Source organism: Corylus avellana, chromosome ca5, assembly GCF_901000735.1.
Source record: "Corylus avellana chromosome ca5, CavTom2PMs-1.0".
Taxonomy (NCBI): domain Eukaryota; kingdom Viridiplantae; phylum Streptophyta; class Magnoliopsida; order Fagales; family Betulaceae; genus Corylus; species Corylus avellana.
The window spans coordinates 10,920,630-10,941,665 of NC_081545.1; the positions used below are offsets into that span (position 1 = coordinate 10,920,630).

The following is a 21,036-nucleotide window of genomic DNA, read 5'->3' on the forward strand; positions in this document are numbered from 1 at the left end:
ATTGTTTATTTTAGGGAATAAAACTACTTTTTGTTTCTCTATCAAAATATATTTCATAATAGTTTTCCTTACATTTTCCTATACTATTAAAATATTATTTCTTTACAAAATACAAGTTCCTTACCTACTCTCACATTTTTCACAAAATCCTAACACAATCCCTAATGAAAACAAAAAGATGAAATAGAAGAGTGGAAAGAGAAATATTTATACTAAAATAATGTTTAGAGAACTACTTTCCTAACACAATCCCCAATGAAAGACAAAAATATGAAAGATGAGAGAGGAAAGAGAAATGTTTATATTAAAATAATGTTTAGGAAACCAAAAGTGATTTCCTACACGTTGGGAAACATTGTGACTACCCAAGGGTGTTGGTTAAATTTAGGGAAACTAATGTGGGTGAGTTTTTGTGATTTTTTTTTTTTAAGAAAATATTCCCTAAACATATGGAAGGGAATGGGCTATAGGTTATCCAGCAAGAGGGAATCAAAAGCCTCTATGAATCATGTAAAAATTAAGTGGAATGAAATTTCTTAGGGCCATGCAGTGGATGAAAGCTCGAGCTTCATTCGATTTATGTCGAGGGAGCGCTTTGTACGATGTCTCTTGAGGATCTAGTCAAGGCGAAGCCTCGAATGCTTGTGCTATCAAAAAAGAATCTTAATCAATATTTACAAATAATTTGATAAACCTAACGAATCAACGACATCAAGGACAAAATTTTGAATTCACCTCTAAAGAGTTCGGATTATATTTATTTATTTATTTTTTTAAGGGAATCATCATAATAAAGTTTGAAAAAAGATTTATTTTTTGGGAGGGGAAATGGCATGCTTGTAATTAGATGCATATTTGAAAAAGTTCAAACTCTTTTGTGTGTGTGTGGGTAAATTACATTTCGAGTTCACAAACTGTCTACTTTTAAGTCATTTACTATGATGACAAACAACTAGCATCTCATTACCCTTGCGGAAAACGAGAAAGGTCGATAAGTTTATTTTTGTTTATTTTATTATTATTATTATTATTATTATTATTATTTTCCTTTTTTCCCTGTTGTCGGTTTATGATGTACTTTTATATATATATATATATATATATATATATAAACAATGAATTGACGGGTCTAGCCATTTCTAGAGGAGGGGATCGCATTAATCATCTTTTCTTTGCAGATGATAGCTTGCTTTTCAGCAGGGCTAATGTTTTGGAATGGCTTAAAATTCAGGAGATCCTTGGAATTTATGAGCGAGCTTCGGGGCAAAAGATCAATATGGAAAAAACCTCAATTTTCTTTAGCAAGAATACCAATATGGAGGTTCGTGAGCATCTGTTGGAGGTTACCGGACTTAGCTCAACCCAATGTTTCGAAAAGTATTTGGGGCTACCGGCTCTTATTGGCAGATCTAGAACCCGGGCTTTCCAAAGTATTCAAGGGCGGATTTGGGACCGACTCCAAGGATGGAAGGAAAATTTTCTTTCCCAAGCCGGAAGGGAAGTAATGCTAAAAGCAGTTATCCAAGCTATACCGACCTACACCATGAGCCTTTTCCAAATTCCCAAGACTTTGTGCCGTAGGATCAATTCGATGATGGGAAAGTTTTGGTGGGGCTTTAAAGAGAACTTATCACGGGTTGCTTGGATGAGTTGGGGAAAAATGAGCTTATCCAAAGACGAAGGAGGTTTGGGTTTTCGCGATATTGAAGTTTTTAATCAAGCTCTCTTAGCCAAACAAGGGTGGCGCCTTATGCAAAATTCGGAGTCACTAGCTGGAAAAATACTCAAGGCGAAATATTTCCCGGATTGTTCTTTTTTGGAATCAACTCTAGGGAGAAATCCATCATACGCCTGGCGAAGCATTTGGAAAGCTAGAGATATTCTTAAGGAAGGTGCGCTGTGGCGGGTTGGAGACGGCAAGTCTATAAGAATATGGGAGGACAAATGGATCCCCTCGACTTCTACAAATAAAATTCAATCACCCAATCTTTCCTTCCCTAGAAATGCACGAGTTTGTGAGCTCTTTGATCCAGAGAAGCGGTGGTGGAATGTACAGGTCCTCAAAGAAAACTTCTCTCCCCTAGAAGTGGACAGAATTTGTAGCTTGGCCATTTGTCCTGGTAATCGGCCAGACCAGCTGGTGTGGGGAGCTACTAAAAATGGCGACTACTCTGTCCGCAGCGGCTATCATTTGGCGAAGATTGGACTGGTCAGAGCGCAGGGTTCCTCATCAACGATGCAATCCAAGAAAGAGTTATGGAGATCAATATGGAAATTCAGGGGATCAAAGGCATTGCAGATGTTCTTTTGGCGAGCCTGCCAAGACATTCTCCCTACACGAGAGAATCTCCAGCGGCGAAACATCATTTCTGATCCACTATGCCCTATTTGTGGTTTATATGTGGAATCGGTGAGTCATATTCTGTGGAGCTGCCAATCCGCAAGGGACGTTTGGCTGGACTGTCCCATTGTTCTCCAGAAATCCACCAGTGATGATGCTCCCTTTACGGAAGTGGTCCTAAAGATGATGGAACGACTAGATGAAGCAAATTTTCAACTTTTTGTTACAGTTGCCCGTCAACTCTGGTTCAGAAGGAATAAATTTATCCATGGGGGTGAATTTCATCCACCAGCAGCGATTCTAAGACAAGCAAGAGAACAAATGGCAAACTATGAATTGGTGGAGCAGATGAACAGAAGGAACAATGGCTGTGCAGCTACCACGTCGAACACCAAGCAATGGGAGAAGCCACCCCCTGATTTTTTTAAAATCAATTGGGATGCTTCTATTTCAAAAGCAACAAATCGTATGGGGGTGGGAGTCATTCTACGGGACCATGCTGGAACGGTGCTAGCAGCCTTCTGTACGTCCAAACCAGCTACCACAGATCCGGCCTCCGCGGAAGCTATAGCTGCGTGGCATGCAACAGAAGTTAGTCGTTCGCTGGGTATGAGGAGATTAATTTTTGAAGGCGATGCATTAGAAGTGGTCCAGGCACTACGACGAGATGGCAACTGGAGAGGACGATATGGGATGGTGATTGAAGAAGCCCGAGAAAACTGTCAACACCTGCTGGAATGGAGTGTTAATCATGTTCATAGACAGGCTAATGTCTCAGCCCACCTCCTAGCTAAATATGCTCTAGACACCAGTGAAGACCGTTTATGGATCAGGGGGTATCCCCAGTGTATTCATGAAGTTGTAATTGCGGAACAAGCTTCTGCTTAAATAATAAGATGAGATCTATTTCAAAAAAAAAAAAATATATATATATATATATATAAAGGTAAATAAGTGCCAAATATAAGTAACGGGATGCTCACTTATATATTCAAATAAACCAAAGAGGATTCAGCTCATTTCTCTATGGTCTACAGACTCTATACGTTCCCCTTTCTTAGTTTACACAATTGGCAGCCCTTTCACAAGTCTTTGGATATTTTCGTAAATTATGGATGAAGAGATTTTATTTATTTTCTTCAACTAGGCCACACGTAAGAATTCAATTTGCTGCATTTTAATTCTTGCTTGATCCACACGAATTGATTGCTATTCCTTCTTCTGAATTTCTGAATATGGCATTTTCCTTGTGTTGTTTGTACTACTGCTACACTTCATCTTTGACTTGGCTTCTTTTTTTTTTTCTTTAACTTTTATAATTTCTCTTGCCTTATTATTATTATTATTTTAATTCCTAAAAAGGGGCAAATTTATTCCACAATTAATTATAAAATGCAAGAGTTTGAACAAAATAAAATATTCATTCATTTTACAATATTTCAACATTAATAAAATCAGTGAAGTTTCTTTTATATTTCCTTTTTCTCTTTTGAAAGACTTATTAAATATCAAACTTTCAAGCATAGAAACGGTTCAAATTTGGATACACTTGAACTTTTGTTTGTACAAACAAACTGACAACATGGTCATATAAAATCTCTCCCTATTTGTCCTTTCCAAGTTGTTATTATTATTATTATTATGCATGTTTGAAAAAGAATTAATTAATCAGTATTTGTAGGGATTAATAATAAAATAATTATTTTTAGGCTTCATTTGTTTTGGTGTAAAACATTTTCCAACGTTTAGCTTGTACAAAAAATCAATAAAAATTTATGATAGTTTCATTCAATCATATTAACCCATAAATATAAAATTTACTCACAACATAAAAATATTAATATAAAACAACTAAAAAAATTAACCGAAAAATTATGTTTAATTAAAATACATGCATATTGACTAATAATGATCATATATTTTCACATAATCTGAGGAGTTGCAAGGAAAAGAGAAAAAGATCGCTAAGAGGACTTGCAGAGAAAAAAAGAAGTAAGATTAAAAGGCATTTAAAGGTGGAATTGAGATCCGTTTGTATGGTTAATAACTTTTTTGGAACCTCGGTTTTAACGTTTTTATTTTTTCTCCTCTAGGTTTTAAAATCAGACAAATCTGGTACCTCACCCTTGGGGTAGCCGAACCACCCCTAAGCCCATAAAATTTTCACTTTTTTTTTTTTTTTTAATTATAATTTTATTATTTTTAATTTTTAGGACACATGACGTATTATGATCGAGAGTGACACGTGAAAGTTTCGTTAATTGGGACTGACGGAAACTAATGATCGAGGTTTTGATTTTGTCTTTTCCCATATGTGAGGCACCAGATTTATCTAGTTTTAAAACTTAAGGGAAAAAATAAAAGCACTAAAAGTGGGGTACCAAAAAAGTTATTTAACTATTGTTTGTAATTTGGACAAATCTTTGTGAGAGGGCCCTTATAAAGTCCACATGCCCGAGAGCCGAGAAGTTGTGGGCAGCCTGAAACTTGAGGACCCAAATAAACCCCATAAAGAAACCTCTCACAATTACATGTTCAAAGTGTAAGAGGGCAGCAAAAACTCAACACATGAAAAGGATGTGACAACAAAAAAATATAATAAAAGGACATGAATGGCATTGGTGTAAAACATTAATTTTACAATATTTTATCATTAATAAAATCACTATAATGTTGGTTCAGCTCTCCTTTCTCTCTTTTGGACGAATCATCACATCATACATAACATACATTCAAAACATAGAAACGGTTCAAATTTTAGTACACATAAACTGTTGTTTGTCCAATTAGTAGACTTGAACTATTGTTTGTCCCCACAAACTGACAACATAGTCATTATAGAATATCTCCCTCCATGTCGTTTCCAAAGTATTATGATTATTATTCCGATTCAGATGTCTCGAATTTTTAAAAATATAAGATTCTTAGATTTTTAAATTTGGGCACTGCATTATATCTAACGGTTCAAATAAATAGAGTTTTGTGTATTATTGAGGCAAGTGGGTTTGGCATGATGAAAACTAAAACTAATTGTCTCGATAACACACAAACTTCTGCATTTATTTAAACCGTTAGATGTAATGAAAGACTCAAATTTTAAAATCTGAGAATCTCGTATTTTAAAAATTGTGAAAGGATCTTGATCCTTACTTTTCGTGTGTGAAAAGAAGGAATGAATTGTGGCTATAAATATTGGTCTATATATCTTTCTACTAGTGTATAACACCACAAACGCTTAACCTTTGTTGTCTGCTTAGGACCAAGGCATGGAGCAGCTGGGAGACAAGAAATGGGGTTTCCAAAGGAACCAAGAGCTAGAGGCTTCCTCCATCTCCGTCCGAGGTGTTCTCAAACAGCTGATGGCAAATCGTAACGAGGAGGATCAACGGTCCACAATTCCTCTCGGCGGTGCTGACCCTTCAATATATCCCAGCTATCAGACTACACCTTTTGTGGCAGATGCCGTTGCTGACGCTGTCCGGTCTTTTAACTTCAATTCCTACGCTTCCAACGTTGGTATAGCTGAGGGAAGGAGGTATGTTTCTAAACCCTCAATATATATATATATATATATATATATATATATATATATATATATATATAAGTAGAAAAGGCAAACGGAAGAGGCCAATTGTGATTATTTTAAATCTAACCCCACTAGGATGGTTTACACGCTAATCAAGCATGAAGATTTTTATAGCGGGATTCAAACCTATACTCTAAAATAGTAGGATGTATCTAACTACTTTAAAAATTTCATTTGACCATTTAGTCGTAAAGGGTTACTAAGTATGAGGAATGCTAGGTTTACAAACAAATTTTATAAAAAAACTTTTACAAACTGATCGATGTGGCACAACATGAGGTTTACAAACAAATTCTACAGAAAATTTTTTACAAACTGATCGATGTGGCACAACATGATTGGATATAAGATACATTCAAATTTTGAAAAACCTAATTATGTTCTGCCATATCAGTTTGTAAAATTTTTTCTGTAAAATTTGTTTGTAAGCCTAGCACTCCTCGTATATATAAACCTCTAATTCTTTTTTCCTTTTGAAAATAAATATTATTCATGGCTCATGGGCTTCATGATCAAAATTCCAACAACAAAAAGAGTACACCGCATGGTTTAGTATTGGCAAAAGAAACAAGGCCTGTTTGGGATTATGATCTCAAAAAAAAAAAAAAAAAAAAAAAAAAAAAAATTAAAATAACTTTTTGGAAAAAGCCTTGTTATATATCAAGCTTCTTCTACAAGGTAGTTTTGAGCTGTTTTATTAGAGGATAAAAAAATGTTTTTTAAGTTTTTTATTTTTTATTTTTATTTGACCACTATTTTCTTGCTTTAAAACATTTTTTAAATTTCTTTAACGCAATCTTAAACGAGATTATAGTCTCCCAATTAAGCTATGATGAGGGTATATTCAAATACTCCCACACAAGAAAGAGAACTTTTCAAGTTATATATATTAAGAAATGAGGGGCATTAATTTATTTTGATTCTCGTGTACCATTTTTTTCAACAGTAATACTAGGAACCATCTTTTTATTCTCTTAAAACTGATGTGACTTTTAAAATCACCATTAAATTTTAGATGAATCATACTTGAATTTTGATCCAATGGTAATTTTAAAAGCCACATTAGCTTTAGGAAGATAAAAAAATAGTTCATAGCATTACTCTTTTTTCAATCCCAAAGATATACAATTTGCAATTTTCTTTTTTTCTTTTAGAAGTTTATATATATTTTCCTCGAAAATACAACGATGCAATATGTAGGATTCATCTGTTTAATGTGGATTGTTCACAACAAACGATTCTAATGTGTACTAAAATAGATTTGATTGGAGGAGATTGAGATCCCCTGGATATTTAAGATATTGCACGTGGCCAAAATATGCCACATTATTAAATTAAATGGCGGTTTGGCCAAACTTTCTCTCTTTCTAGCGGCCGACCCTACATCCATCCCGATCATCCTATAAATAAAGGGTTGACCGGTCAATTCACCGTCTATACAAAGATATAGAAACTTTTAATGAGGTGGTAATAAGGGTATTACCACACACGAAAAAAATAGTTTAATTTAGTTTTTTATTTTATTAATTTTTATTTTAATTTTTAAGAGAATAATTAAGGGTATTATAGAAATATCATAAAAAGTGGCATTTTTGGGTCACCTTGGTAATTTGATGGACCATTTTAGTACACTTTAAACAGCATGAAATTTTTTTAAAACGGTTATTAGTTAGGGGGCTTTTTTATATTTTTTCCTAGAAATAATTTGCCACACACAAAAACACAAGCACAAAATTGTGGATTTTTAAAGTGAGCAATATGGAAAATTAAGGCAAAAACATTCGATTCATAACTCCAATATCACTTAATAAAGATAAAGTTTATGTTTAAATTGTGATCGAAGAATTTCTTCTAATCTAATCTATCAAATTATTAAATGTTCCTTAACATGTGAAAAACATGTGTTTCTTTAATAATATGAGAAACACACAATGGTTCTAATTCTATTTAAAAAACATGTGTTTCTTGCATGGGTAAGAACACATGACAATTTTTCAGTCCTCCAACCCATTTTGAAAAAAAAAACTCTATGCACTTGATAAAAAATATAAAAGGGTCATAATTAAACCCTAAAAAACAAAAATGCAAAGCCTCAACCCCAAAGCTAGAGAAATTCCAAATTTGTTATTAAAAACAAGAATTTTATTTTCAAGTTAAAACACATACATATTTTATAATGGAAATATTCTACTTTTTAAATTGTTTTGCCAAGTCAATTATGCCCTATAAATTTTTAACTTTTAATGTCAGAGAGATGGTGTTCTGAGTTGGCTATTAAACCTATATATTTTTCATTTTATTTATCACGTTAAGATCACATATTACTAGTATACGTATTCTCACTAAAGGGATCAGTATAGGTTGACTTGGAAAATGATGTGGGTTTTCCTCTGGTAACGTGTGCCTCAAATTGGAGTTTGTCAAAATTTTCTTTCAAATTGATGTGTAGTAAACTGACATGTGATTGTCGATATATATTTTTATTTCTTAGCTGCATTTTTAGAGCATGTGATTATTGTATTTTAATAAATGTATGTGAGAATTACATACGTCCAATCAACTTATATCGAAGTTTGAAGGAAACTTTGTCCATAAAAATATGATGGTTCAATAAAATTCATAAAATGAGTATCAGACTAATCCAATGAAATTGATAATCCTTTTGCTTCAATTCATGACAGAGCTGTTGCAGAACATCTTTCAAAAGATCTCCCATACCAACTATCAGCAGATGATGTGTATCTCACAGTTGGTTGCACTCAAGCAATAGAAATTGTGGTATCTGTTCTTGCGCGTCCTGGTGCTAACATTCTGCTCCCCAGACCAGGCTACCCGCAATATGCTGCTCGTGTGGGTTGCAGTAGCCTTGAAGCTCGCCACTTCGATCTTATGCCCGAAAAAGGTTGGGAGGTTGATCTTGATTCTGTTGAAGCTCTTGCAGATGAGAATACAGTGGCTATGGTTATCATCAATCCCAGCAATCCATGTGGAAATGTCTTTACATACCAACATTTGAAAAAGGTACGTGTGTTTGCATATATCTATGTTGTAAATTTTGAAGAAAACAATGTTCATTGTAACTAAAAGTTTCAATTGTTGTGTTTTTGTCAACTTAGATTGCGGAGACTGCTAGAAAACTTGGGATTTTTGTGATTTCAGATGAAGTTTATGCCCATCTAGCTTTTGGGAGTAATATATTTGTGCCCATGGGAGTGTTCGGATCAATTGCGCCTGTTTTAACACTTGGGTCTTTATCAAAGAGATGGATTGTTCCTGGATGGCGACTTGGCTGGATTGTGACAAGTGACCTCAATGGCATCTTTCAGGAATCGGGGGTTGGTGCTCTCTTCTTCCAATCAATCTATATCTCACAATTAACCTATTTGACATAGTAGCGCTAAATTAGGGTCGCAAATTTTTTAGACGACCCGCAAACCGTGAATTCGACATAAACTCAATACTAAATTACCGACTTATGGTTGAAGTGTCTGATCCCTTTAATCAAATGAGTTGGGTTAAGGTTGAGTATACAGTCTTATATATATGCATGACTCAATAAGAACTCAAACTCGACATAAGACATAAGAGCTAACAATTTTTGACACAACCTACAAACCTGACATAAAACCAACATAAAATTAAGAGGTTAAGGTTAAGGAGTCTAAGTCGTTTAATCAAATGGGCCAGGTAAAGATTGATTAATATAATCTTATACTCATGTTTTGACACAACTTGAACTCGACACGCGAACATGAATTGCAACCCCTAAACCAATCTATGTACAGTAGATGATAAGGTTCTTTCAGGGCCGGTTCAATGTATTTTGGAGCCTTAGGCAAAACTTTGAAATTTGGTCTTAATTTTTTTTTTTTTTTTTAAAGTAACGAAAATTAGCACTTAGCAGATGAGATATGCAGAGAAAAGAAACTCAGAAAAGGGCAAGCAAAGAGGAGAGGTAGAGAGGCAAATAGAGAGACTCTGGTATTTAAAATGCCCGTGGTAGGCTTACTAGGCTGGCACCAGTCTATATTTTTGGCTGTTGACTTTCCCTAGATGGCTAGATAATAAATAGGAAATAAATCATAATATTTTATTTGTAACAATTATATTTTCTCACCATAAACAAAAAAATTCCAAAAAGAGGATGATGTAGGCATGTACTGTGTAGGTGTCAGGCGTGTAGGGCTTTAGGCAATAGGCATGTAATTGATGTAAGGCCTTTAAGGCTTTGTCCCTTTGTTTTTTAAGGCCTTAGGCAATAGGCTGTGTAGGCGTCAGGCCCATTTTTTTTTTTTTTTTTTTATAATTTTTTTCTTGAATTATTTTTAGAATGGGCTTATTAATTGAAGCCTTAAATTTTGATGAAAAATTTTTTTGGGCCCTATTAAAAAAAAATTTGGGCCTTCAATTTATTTTTTTGGCTCAAATTTTTTTTTTTGGGCCTTGTCAAATTGGAGGCCCTAGGCGAGGGCCTAACTCGCCTAGGGCCTGAGCCGGCCCTGGGTTCTTTCGAGTGGCGTTTCTTCATGCACGCTTAAAAAATAAAATAAAATTGTTGGTACTAGATTCAGATGCATCATCTTCGAGTTCTAATAACAACTAAATGGGAAACTTTATGCCTGCTTAAATGAATTAATGTTTTTACCTTGATTTCGTGATGAACTTTAATACCTGTGCTTTCTTCTTTCTAGTTTGCTGAGAGCCTCAGGAGCCATCTCGAAATCACCACTGACCCCCCAACCTTCATGCAGGTACCTAGTTTAAGTTTTTTGAATATAAGTTTTTTTTTTAGAAAAAAAAAAATGGGAGCATTTTGGGATTTTAACTTCCTCCGTAAGGATTTTTTTGTAACATCTTAATGGCCGGAGAGGGTTACATTGCAAATTTTTGAAACATAGCAACCCAGTATTGATATTTTTTAAATTTTAATGGTACGATTACAAAAGTACCTAAACATCGACAAGCAAGTGAAGTTTTCTGGGATTTGCCTTATTCTATCCTCAAAAGATTACGAAATAGTTTATGTGTTCAGGGGGCACTCACCCAAATCCTTGAGCAAACGAAGGAGGATTTCTTTTCAAAAATTCTAAACATAATGAGAGAAGATGCAGACTTTTTATATGAGAGAATTAAAGAGATTCCTTGCTTGACTTGTCCACACAAACCAGAAGGGTCGATGGTTGTAATGGTAAGGACATAGAGACTTTGAGATTATTATTCTTCAACATAAACACTTGAAGATTTGTTAAGTAAAATACGATTTTGTTTTATGTTTTTTTTTGTGCTTGTTTGTTTTTTGAATATGTAACAGGTGAAGCTAAATCTATCACTACTTGAAGGAGTTACTGATGACGTGGACTTCTGTATGAAGTTGGCCAGGGAGGAATCAGTGATTGTTCTGCCAGGTAAGAATTCAACAATTCAGAACCCTTTCCTACTACTTTCATGGCTAAAAACATGTTTCTTGAGTGGTTGTCTCCAACATGTATATGACAATATCATTTAATGCTTTAACATATAAATCTTCAAACATCAACTCCGTTTCTTTCGGCATAAAACATTCTTTGTTGAAAAATGTTTTCATCTAAAATAATTTTTCAGGAAAATGATTTCAACTAAAAATATTTTCAGCCACTTAGATCGAATGGAAAATTTATTAATATATATATTTTTTCATTCAATTATATTTGTTAGAATATTTTATATTATTTTCAAAGGTTTATTCCATACTTTAATAATTCTAAGGTTTCTTGCTTATCACTCATAGCCTCTTTATATATAGAGGCCTCTGTAATCACATATATATATATGATCATTCTCAATACAATGTAGTCCTTGTATGTTTCTGCTGTCTCTCTTCTCTCTCTCTTTCGTCCGCTCTCCAATATATTTAACTATATTAACATATAAATATAAACTTTTATTCAAAAAATAAAAATATTAATGTAAAACAAGTTAAAAAATTAACCTAATTAAACATTATGTTTATTTAAAATATACATGTATTGGCTAATAATGATAATATATTTTCATATAATCCGAGTTGCTTGAGTTTCCATATGGGAAGTATTTCCTTGTTCAGCGTGTGATTGATCATTATAACTTTTTCTAGAAAATACATTTATGCCAAAACAAACAGAACCTCAATATCAATTTTTAAGCATTTAGATGCCCAAATACTTTGTCAGGGGTTAATGATTCAATGATGATATGCTCTTATCCTTGAATCATTTTGATAATCTTTTATGATGAACTTTGTTCGAGCAAGATCAACTTAAGCTGGGGAATAACTTCCTTAATTAGCAACAAATGGAAGTCTTTTCTAATTTCTCAAACGATATTCGTACTTGTGTGAGAGATATTACAACTTTAAAAGGATTGCTTCCTTGCTCACGATTATATATGCTTCCAGGGATTGCCCTTGGACTGAAGAATTGGCTTCGAATTTCTTTTGCTGTTGAGCATTCTTTGCTGGACGATGCACTTGGAAGGATAAAAGCCTTCTACAACAAGCATGCCAAGAAGGAATGAGGTTCATTTGTGTGCAGCAATAAAGTCATTTTTTAGTATATTTTAAGTTTGGTTTAATTCCTCCTAATGAGGCTGTATTTGCATTTTCAATTGCTTGGGTGTAGATGCTATATTTATTTTATGTCGTTATGATGATATGCAATCAAATAATTGTATATTTGTATGTATGAAAAGACATTGGTTTATGGACATTACGGTGATGTTCAACTAAATAGTTGAATGTATGAACAACTTGTTTTGCTTTAAATAAAATAAATTTTGTTTTCTAGACGTGAAATAGTCACTAAGGACTTGAAATTTTGATGCTATAGGTAGATCTTGAAGTTTTGAGTGAAAGTTTTGATGCTAGTTAAAAGGGAGATAATATGTCCATTGGAAAAACATAAACATAAAAAGCATAGAGTTCTATGGTTTGTACCTTTTCTTCAAGAACTCATAAACAAAGATCTTTTGTTAGTGTTCTACATTGTGTAATGATGCATCTCACGTCTAGATTTGAAATAAATCAACGGTGGTGTTTTATTACAATAACAAAACACATATGCCCACAATGTAAATACTATTCGAGAGAGAAATACAAGATAGAATTAAGAGAGATTCATAATTTTGGATTCTCAAATGACTGATTTAATAATCATTCAACTCGCTTCCCATGGTTTATTTATAACCAACTAAGGAACACAACTTTTGGTTATAGAAGGTACAAATTCAAGAGATACAACTCTTGAAAATATATTAATATAGACCAGCTCCACTATAGGTATATTAAGGTCCAATAATTAACATCTCCGGAGATGTTAACCAATAACCATACATCTCTCATATCAATGTATGTCTCTTATCAATCTCTAACATCATTTGTACTAGCAAATAGGTCGAGTGACTATTAAGTACACATGTAGAAATATTGGGAGCACTATATTAAGGGCCTGTTTGGGATTATATTTGAGGGGCTTAAAAGTGCTTTTAACACTCAAAAAGTCCGTTTGAAAAAAAAAAAAAAAAAAGTACTTGTTTGGTAAAAAAATTAAAAGCACTAGGTCCAAAAGGCCTAAAAATGGTCAAATAGCACTTTTGGCAAAAGCTTAAAAAGCTCTTTTTAACTTAAAAACTCTATTTCTCAAACGCAATCTCAAACAGGCTCTAAGTCTTGTTAGAGACTAACATAGCAACATTTCAAAAAACAAACAAGGTCTCATTATGCCCCAAAGTCATTTGGTGACATCAGATTAAACATCTCAAATCCTTACTGAACTTAATCTCTCATAACTATGTTAAACTCCCACTAAATGTAATGTATTCACGATTATGTCACAACATTCAGAAGCGGCATACCTATCAACTGTAAATACAAAATGTGAATGTGTTAACGAATAGTCTTCCCTCACCCTTATGTTACTTAGCTCAAGTTCAACCGCTTTCCTAATCATGTCTCTTAAGACTGCATCATTCATGGCCACATGCAACATGCTAAAGAAGCAAACATTGAATCATTTTCCTCATAACGTAGTCAAAGGTCACATAGGGCATAATTGGGGTCTTAATAATGACCCATAAGGACTCACAGGATGAGAAAGCATGGATTGATTTAGTCACCTGTATTATTGGTCAAACAAGCACATGTACTATGAAATACATGCTACAGTAAAGTTCTCTTTCCAAAAGAGTGTATGCCTAAGCTCAAAAACACTGTACAGATTTTAGACTAGTTGTTGCCCAAGTGTCTAACCTGAGTCCTCTATTTGCTCGCCACCTCAAACATCAAATTAAGGTCTTGCATCTAGCTAATCACAAGCTACATGGATTGTGGGACATCCATGCGCAATCCTAAAAAAAATACTCATTATAGATCTCATCTTAGCACCAATTAAGGCAACATATTTATAAATTTTTCTTAACTTAGCACTAACTAAGGCGAACTTTTCTTAACTTGCATCAAACCGCCAAAGAACACAATGTCTCATCTCTATATTTCTATCACAGCGTTACAGGTGATCACTTGTGTGAGAAAACCAATCTAAACCTGTTGACATACTTTATTTGCCAATACTAAGCAGGGCATATTTGTTTGCTAATAAAAATACAATTCATTTAATATTGCACAAAAACAAAAAAATCATCACACACACACACACATATATATATATATATGTTCCAAGGAAAATACATCCAATATACATGGTCAACAAAATAATCATAATCCACACAATCCTAAACCCTAACATGAGCCATATAAGTATCTCGAACTATAGGTTTTGTTAGTAGATCAACTGTTATTTGACTCCTAGAAATATGTTTTAGCACAACTTCTTTCTTAGTGACTATATCTTGTATGTAGTGATATCTGATGTTTATGTGTCTAATTTTTTCATAATATTTGGGATCCTTAGCATAGGCAAGTACTGACATACTATCACAATGAATTGTCATTGAATCATCAATTGTTGTGACCACATTCAAATGTTGAAAGAATCGCCTCAATCAAACTGCCTCTTGTATCAATACAGAGCATGCTACAATTAACCACACTCCTAGCCTTCAACCTAGAATGCTTGTAATTATCACAAGAGAAATGAGCAAAGAAGCTTGTCACATGTGCCAATGAGGGATCACTTTGAAGTTTAAGTCAGTAAGAAATTTTTTAAGAGAATGTAGTGGTAAATGCTAGCAAGCTTATGAAACAAAGAATGCCTTACATGTACTGACTTCTCGTATTTATAAAGAGTGCTCTTCTAACAATTTGGCCAGGTGTCGTGATCCCATTGGAGGTGTTTATCAACAAAATATACCACATTGTCCTTATGTATAACTCTTGGCCCAAATATTGTGCCGACGAAAAAGCAATTGTTTGTGACATGGCAAACGGTGAGCACCTGTGATGCGTTTGCCGGCCAGGTGGCTTGTCTATTACTAGTGGACCGATTTTTTCATTGGGTCTTATCGGCCCATGGCCTCGTTCTTTGGTCTCGGTACCATTAGTTCTGATAGCATTTGTTAGAAAATTAAGACTCAGATATTCATCCATTGAGATTGTAGTATTGCAAACATTACTTAAGTTAAAAACTTCAACATATAGTTTTGGACTTAAGGTGCGTTTGGCATTGTGATTCCTTAAATAAAAAGTGCTATTTTAAACTAAATCCCAGAAAATAAATTGTTTGGGAATGCATGTTTTAAAAATTGTGATTTGGAAACGCATATTTTTTTTTTCCAAGGTTTTTTTTTTTGAAAATGCACAATTTGAAAGGCTAACCTGCAATTTTAAAGGTCAACTCACGATTTTGCCAAACATTTAACTACATTTTCAAAAATCACGTTTCTAAATCGCACATTTTAAAGTCGTTATTTTTAAATCGCACATTTGAAATCGCAAACCCAAATGGACCCTTAATTATATTATATTAAACACTCACATTTATGATATATCTAATGTAAAATTTAATATATTCTTTTACTCACACATATAAAAAAGAATGTGACAAAAAAAGAACATAATAAAATTACGTGAATGGCATACGTGTATATAGAACATTCATTGTAGAATATTTCCCCTTCTCGCTTTTGGAAGAATTATTACATATCAAACTTTCAAGGATAGAAACGGTTCAAATTTGAATACATAGAATTTTTGTTTGTGCACACAAATTGACAACATGGTCATATAAAATCTCTCCCTTTTGTCCTTTCTAAATTATTATTAATATAGAAAAAAATTAATTAATTAGATTTTGTATGGATTAAAAATGAAATAATTATTCCTACCCTTCACTTGTTTTGGCATAAAATGTTCTATCTTAGAAAATGTTTACAGATGTTTGACTCGTACAAAAAATCAACAAATGTTTATTATGAGAGTCCCTACTATCAGGATGTGCTATAAAAGCAAGGTTTTACAGCCTTTAATAAGAGGTTGACACATCAATTAAAAACACCAAATTTAATAGTCATGAAAACACCAGATCTGGATCTTATATATAAAAAAAAAAATAAGAAAAAACTAATAAACAAAAACACTCCATCAGCCCTAAAACAACCCACCACCTCCTCAGCCCAACTTTGTCGCCGGTTTCGGCCAAAAGCCACTGTCAAAAGCTCGAGCCCAGAACAATCGTTTTGCCATCAAAGGCCGCCTTCCAAACCTCTGATCGGCCTCCTGTGCAGTAGATGGTGAGCTTGTGGAGCGTGGCTAGAGATGAGATCGAAGACAACAAATATGGCGGAAATGAGATCGAAGCCTGGACTCCTACCGAGACCAAAAAGTTATCGTTTTCGCCAAAATAGCACAGATCTGGTAGCTTCATTGGAAAGCACTGCCAGGCATGGAGCTTTGCCATCAAATTCCTCCTCCCAAGCCTTTTATTGGCCTCTTGTGTCGCTAAAACCCATCGAAACTGCAACCCACATCCATGAACCATCATGAACTCGAGGAGGGCGCCATAGGAGTAAACAACGACCGCATCCGAAGGTGAGATCCGACATGACAGATGGTGGCGGAGATGACATCAGAGGCTGGCCGCCGCCGCCTCCTTTTTTCTCTTGAAAGGGAAAAGAGAAATAGGATTTTTTTTTTAAGGGAAAAATATAAAAAAGCCTCCTAAATTATCAACCGTTTTCGATTTAGCCCCCTAATATTTTAAAAGTGATATAGCCCTTCAAAATATCAAACTCTTGCATTTTGGCCACTCCGTTAGTCAAAACCATCAGTTTGGATGGAAACTGCAAAACGACGCCGTTTTGTTACGGGTAAGTTACTACAATGCTCTTTTATTAAAAAAAAAAAAAATTTGGAAAAAATATAAAATAGCCCCCCAAACTACCAACCGTTTTCATTTTAGCCCCCTAATGTTTAGAAAGTGATAAAGTAGCCCCCAAACTACCAAACAGTTGCAATTTGGCCATTCCGTTAATCATTACTGTCAAATATGATGAAAATTTTAAAACTACATCGTTTTGGCAAGGGTAAGTTACCAAAATGCCATTTTTGAAAAAAAAAAAATATTAAAACAAGCAAGCAAAACGACGCCATTTTGCTTGAAATTAGGGTTTCCTTACACTTACCAAAACGGCGTCGTTTTGGTAAGTGCTAGGAATTAAAAGAAAAAACCCTAGACCCCACGCAGGTGACCCACGAATAAACCCCCAACCCCAGTTTATCTCTCTCCCCAAAACCGCCGGCTACCATGTCGTTCTATCTTCGGCAGCCTGTAAATCTTACCCATAACTCAATCTTTTTATTGTATTTCATGGTATAGCTGTCGGGTCGATGTTGTTTATCTACGAATGTGGTTTTTTTGGTTTGATTTCTACAATGGGCAAGAATTTTTCGGTGGCGCTTTGTAGCCACTGGATGGTGTGTGATGTGTGCCAAATATTGTATATTTGGACCCCTTAATTTACTTGTGTTAATCCTTTAACTGTGTTATTATATGATGTTCTGTGTTAGTTTTGTGTTTTTAGTATTTTGTAGGTGTTGAAGAAAAACTACTTTTTGGAAGAAAACATACTTTGAGAAGACCTAGATAATGTGGTTAAGTTTAACCAAATCCAAGAAATGATTAAATCGGATTAAGGATAAGATTGGATAAAATTTCGAATTGGATTCAAATTCAGATTCTGCACGTCTCAGTATTTTGACCATAACTTTTCTCTCACATATCCGATTGACGTGATTCAAGTGGCGTTGGAATAACTCAAAATAATACAATTCATTGTGAAATAGGATTTTCCTAATTCGGACTTTTACTATTCTAAAATCATCCCGCAATAAAAGGGTACAAACCTAGACGAATTTTATCCGATTTCAACTTGTAAAACCCTAAGTTTTAGGTCTATAAATAGGGAATTATCAAATTAGTTGAGGGGGGCTACGAATTTGAAGATTGCAGAGGAGAAATAAGAGAGTTTAAGGTTTTCCTAACTTTTGAATCTCTACTTTGTGATTCTTATTTGTAAGTACTCCATTTTACATTATGAATTCAATTAATTTTGTTTTGTCTTTCAATAACATGAGAGGCTAAACCTTCAACTAAGGTTGAAGATAAAGCCTCACTTATGATTAGTAACTTTGTTTCATGTATGTAATATTTTCCAATTTAATGGTTTAATTGCTCTATTATTTTACTTCTAATCAATTGGATTGAATAACTCTTGGATATCTTTTGTGATTCAAGGATACATTTGATGATTTAAGATTATTCAATACAATTGATTGCTTGGTTTTTTTTGTTAAAAATTGGATTTCCCCTGTGATTTATTCTCTGGATACAATTGATTTTTTGATAAAGATTTGATATTTTCTTCTGATTTACGGATAACTTTTAATGATTTGATCGAATATTGGATTTTTTTTGTGATTTGGGTTATGAATGGATACATGGGATCTTTTGATTAATTCTTTGAAGCAATAGTAAAATAAACTTAAGATTTATATGTGAGAATTTTGGGGAATATTATAGATCATGAAATTATGTTGTTATGAATTTGTGAGTGCGGATTCCGAAACCTTAGTGCTTCGTCATAAGATTTCAATCACTTTAAATTGCTCATGCTTTTGCTTTTTCATTCAAACAAAAAAATCTCTCAAAAATTTGGAACTAGATTAGGGTTTAATTAATTTAGATTTAAAATTACTTTCAAGAATACAATTCCCTATGGGTTCGACCTCGCACTTGTAATCCATTAACTATAATTGATTCGTGCACTTGCGAGTTAAATAAATTTGCACAACAGTGTGGCCGGCTGTGATAGATGGTGGTGGCAGGGGTAGCCGGTTTTGTGAGAGAGAGAGAGAGAGAGGGGCGTTGCATTTTTTTCACTTGTGGAAAGAAGGTTGCCGGAGGTAGAATGACGTGGTGGCCGGCGGTTTGGGGGAGAGAGATAAACTGGGGTTGGGGGTTTTCTCTATGTGGGGTCTAAGGTTTTTTCTTTTAATTCCTAACACTGACCAAAACGACACTGTTTTGGTAAGTGTAAGGAAACCCTAATTTTAAGCAAAATGGCATCGTTTTGCGTGCTTGTTTTAATATGATTTTTTTTTTCTTTCTAAAAGGACATTTTAGTAACTTTTCATTGTCAAAACGATGTAGTTTTTGAATTTTCCATCATATTTGACAGTAATGACTAACAGAGTGGCTAAATTGTAACTGTTTAGTAGTTGGGGGCTACTTTATCACTTTCTGAATATTAGGGAGCTAAAATGAAAACGACTGGTAGTTTGGAGGGGGCTTTTTTATATTTTTTCCAACTTTTTTTTTTTTTTTTTTTCATAAAAGGGCATTGTAGTAACTTACCCGTAACAAAACGACGTCGTTTTGCAGTTTCCGTCCAAACTGACGGTTTTGATTAACGGAGTGGCTAAAATGCAATAGTTTGGTAGTTTGGGGACTAATTTATCACTTTTGAAACATTAAGGAGCTAAATCAAAAACGGCTGGTAATTTGCGAGGTTTTTTTATATTTTTCCCTTTTTTTAATCATAAGATCCCGTGTATTCATTCATATTGTTTGTGGTGTATTTAGCTTATTTGTCACTTTCTTATTGGATAATGTAAAAGATTGGTTTTACCCCACTTCCTGATTGAAGGTATTCCCATTATTATATATTCATTTAATCGTATAAACCCATAAAATGTTATTCACAACATACAAGTACTATCATAAAAAATTCTTAAAAAAAAAAAAAAAAAAAAATCTAAAAAAAAAAATCTAAAAATTATGTTTAATTAAAACATACACGTATTGACTAACGTAAAATTACAATATATTTTTATATAATCTAAGGAGTTGCGAAGAAAGGAGAGAAAGAGACGACAAGTAAGAGCTACAGAGAAAACGAGTAGGATTAGAAGGCATCCAGAGTGAGATTGAAATATAGTGTAATTGTCTGCTCCTACTTATTGTTTGTAATTTGAGCGAATAATTTTAAGAGAGTCCTTGTGGGGCCTAGATGCTCAAAAAGGAGTTTGAATAGCCCGAAACTTACTCAGGTGTAGGTAAATCCCATAAGAATATCGATTGCATGTCAAAAAATTTCCCAACGAAACTCAAGAAGTGACAAAACAAATAAAATAAAACAGTATGAATGACATTGATGTAAAACATTCATTGTACAATGTTTCTGATAAACAAGATTATATATATATATAATGTAACAGATATTCAAACACAGTCAATCACAGCAATGCAGAAATAGTATTGGGAATTCAAACTTTAAAATTTACATTCGAATTTAAAGTTTGAATTCTCAATACTATCTCTACTTTGGTGTGATTGACTGTGTTTGAATATCTGTTACATTATAAGTAGAATCTTACTTAACAATTTCAACATTATTAAAACCACCACGAAGTTTCTTTTCAAGCTCTCCTTTTTCTCTTTTTGGTAAAAAATACATACCAAACTTTCAAAGGATAGAAACGGTACGGTTCAAAATTGAGTCCACTTTAAACTTTTGTCTGTCCACACAAACCGACAACATGAAATCTCTCCCTCTTTGTTATTTTCCAAAGTATTATTATTATTATATATTAATATTATTCATGAATTAATTAGCATTTGTACTATATATATATATACTCAAA

At 33.7% G+C, this 21,036-nt stretch overlaps 1 protein-coding gene across 1 annotated transcript; it reads left to right on the forward strand.

Moving 5' to 3' along the window:
* The first annotated feature begins 5,579 nt into the window (after window positions 1–5,579).
* LOC132182777 (nicotianamine aminotransferase 1-like) lies at window positions 5,580–12,468 on the forward strand. Its single transcript, XM_059596115.1, has 7 exons — window positions 5,580–5,876; window positions 8,609–8,948; window positions 9,044–9,262; window positions 10,619–10,678; window positions 10,960–11,115; window positions 11,239–11,332; window positions 12,340–12,468. The coding sequence occupies exons 1-7, from the start codon at window positions 5,608–5,610 to the stop codon at window positions 12,456–12,458; spliced, it is 1,257 nt and encodes a 418-aa protein (XP_059452098.1). The 5' UTR covers window positions 5,580–5,607; the 3' UTR covers window positions 12,459–12,468.
* The last annotated feature ends 8,568 nt before the right edge of the window (window positions 12,469–21,036 follow it).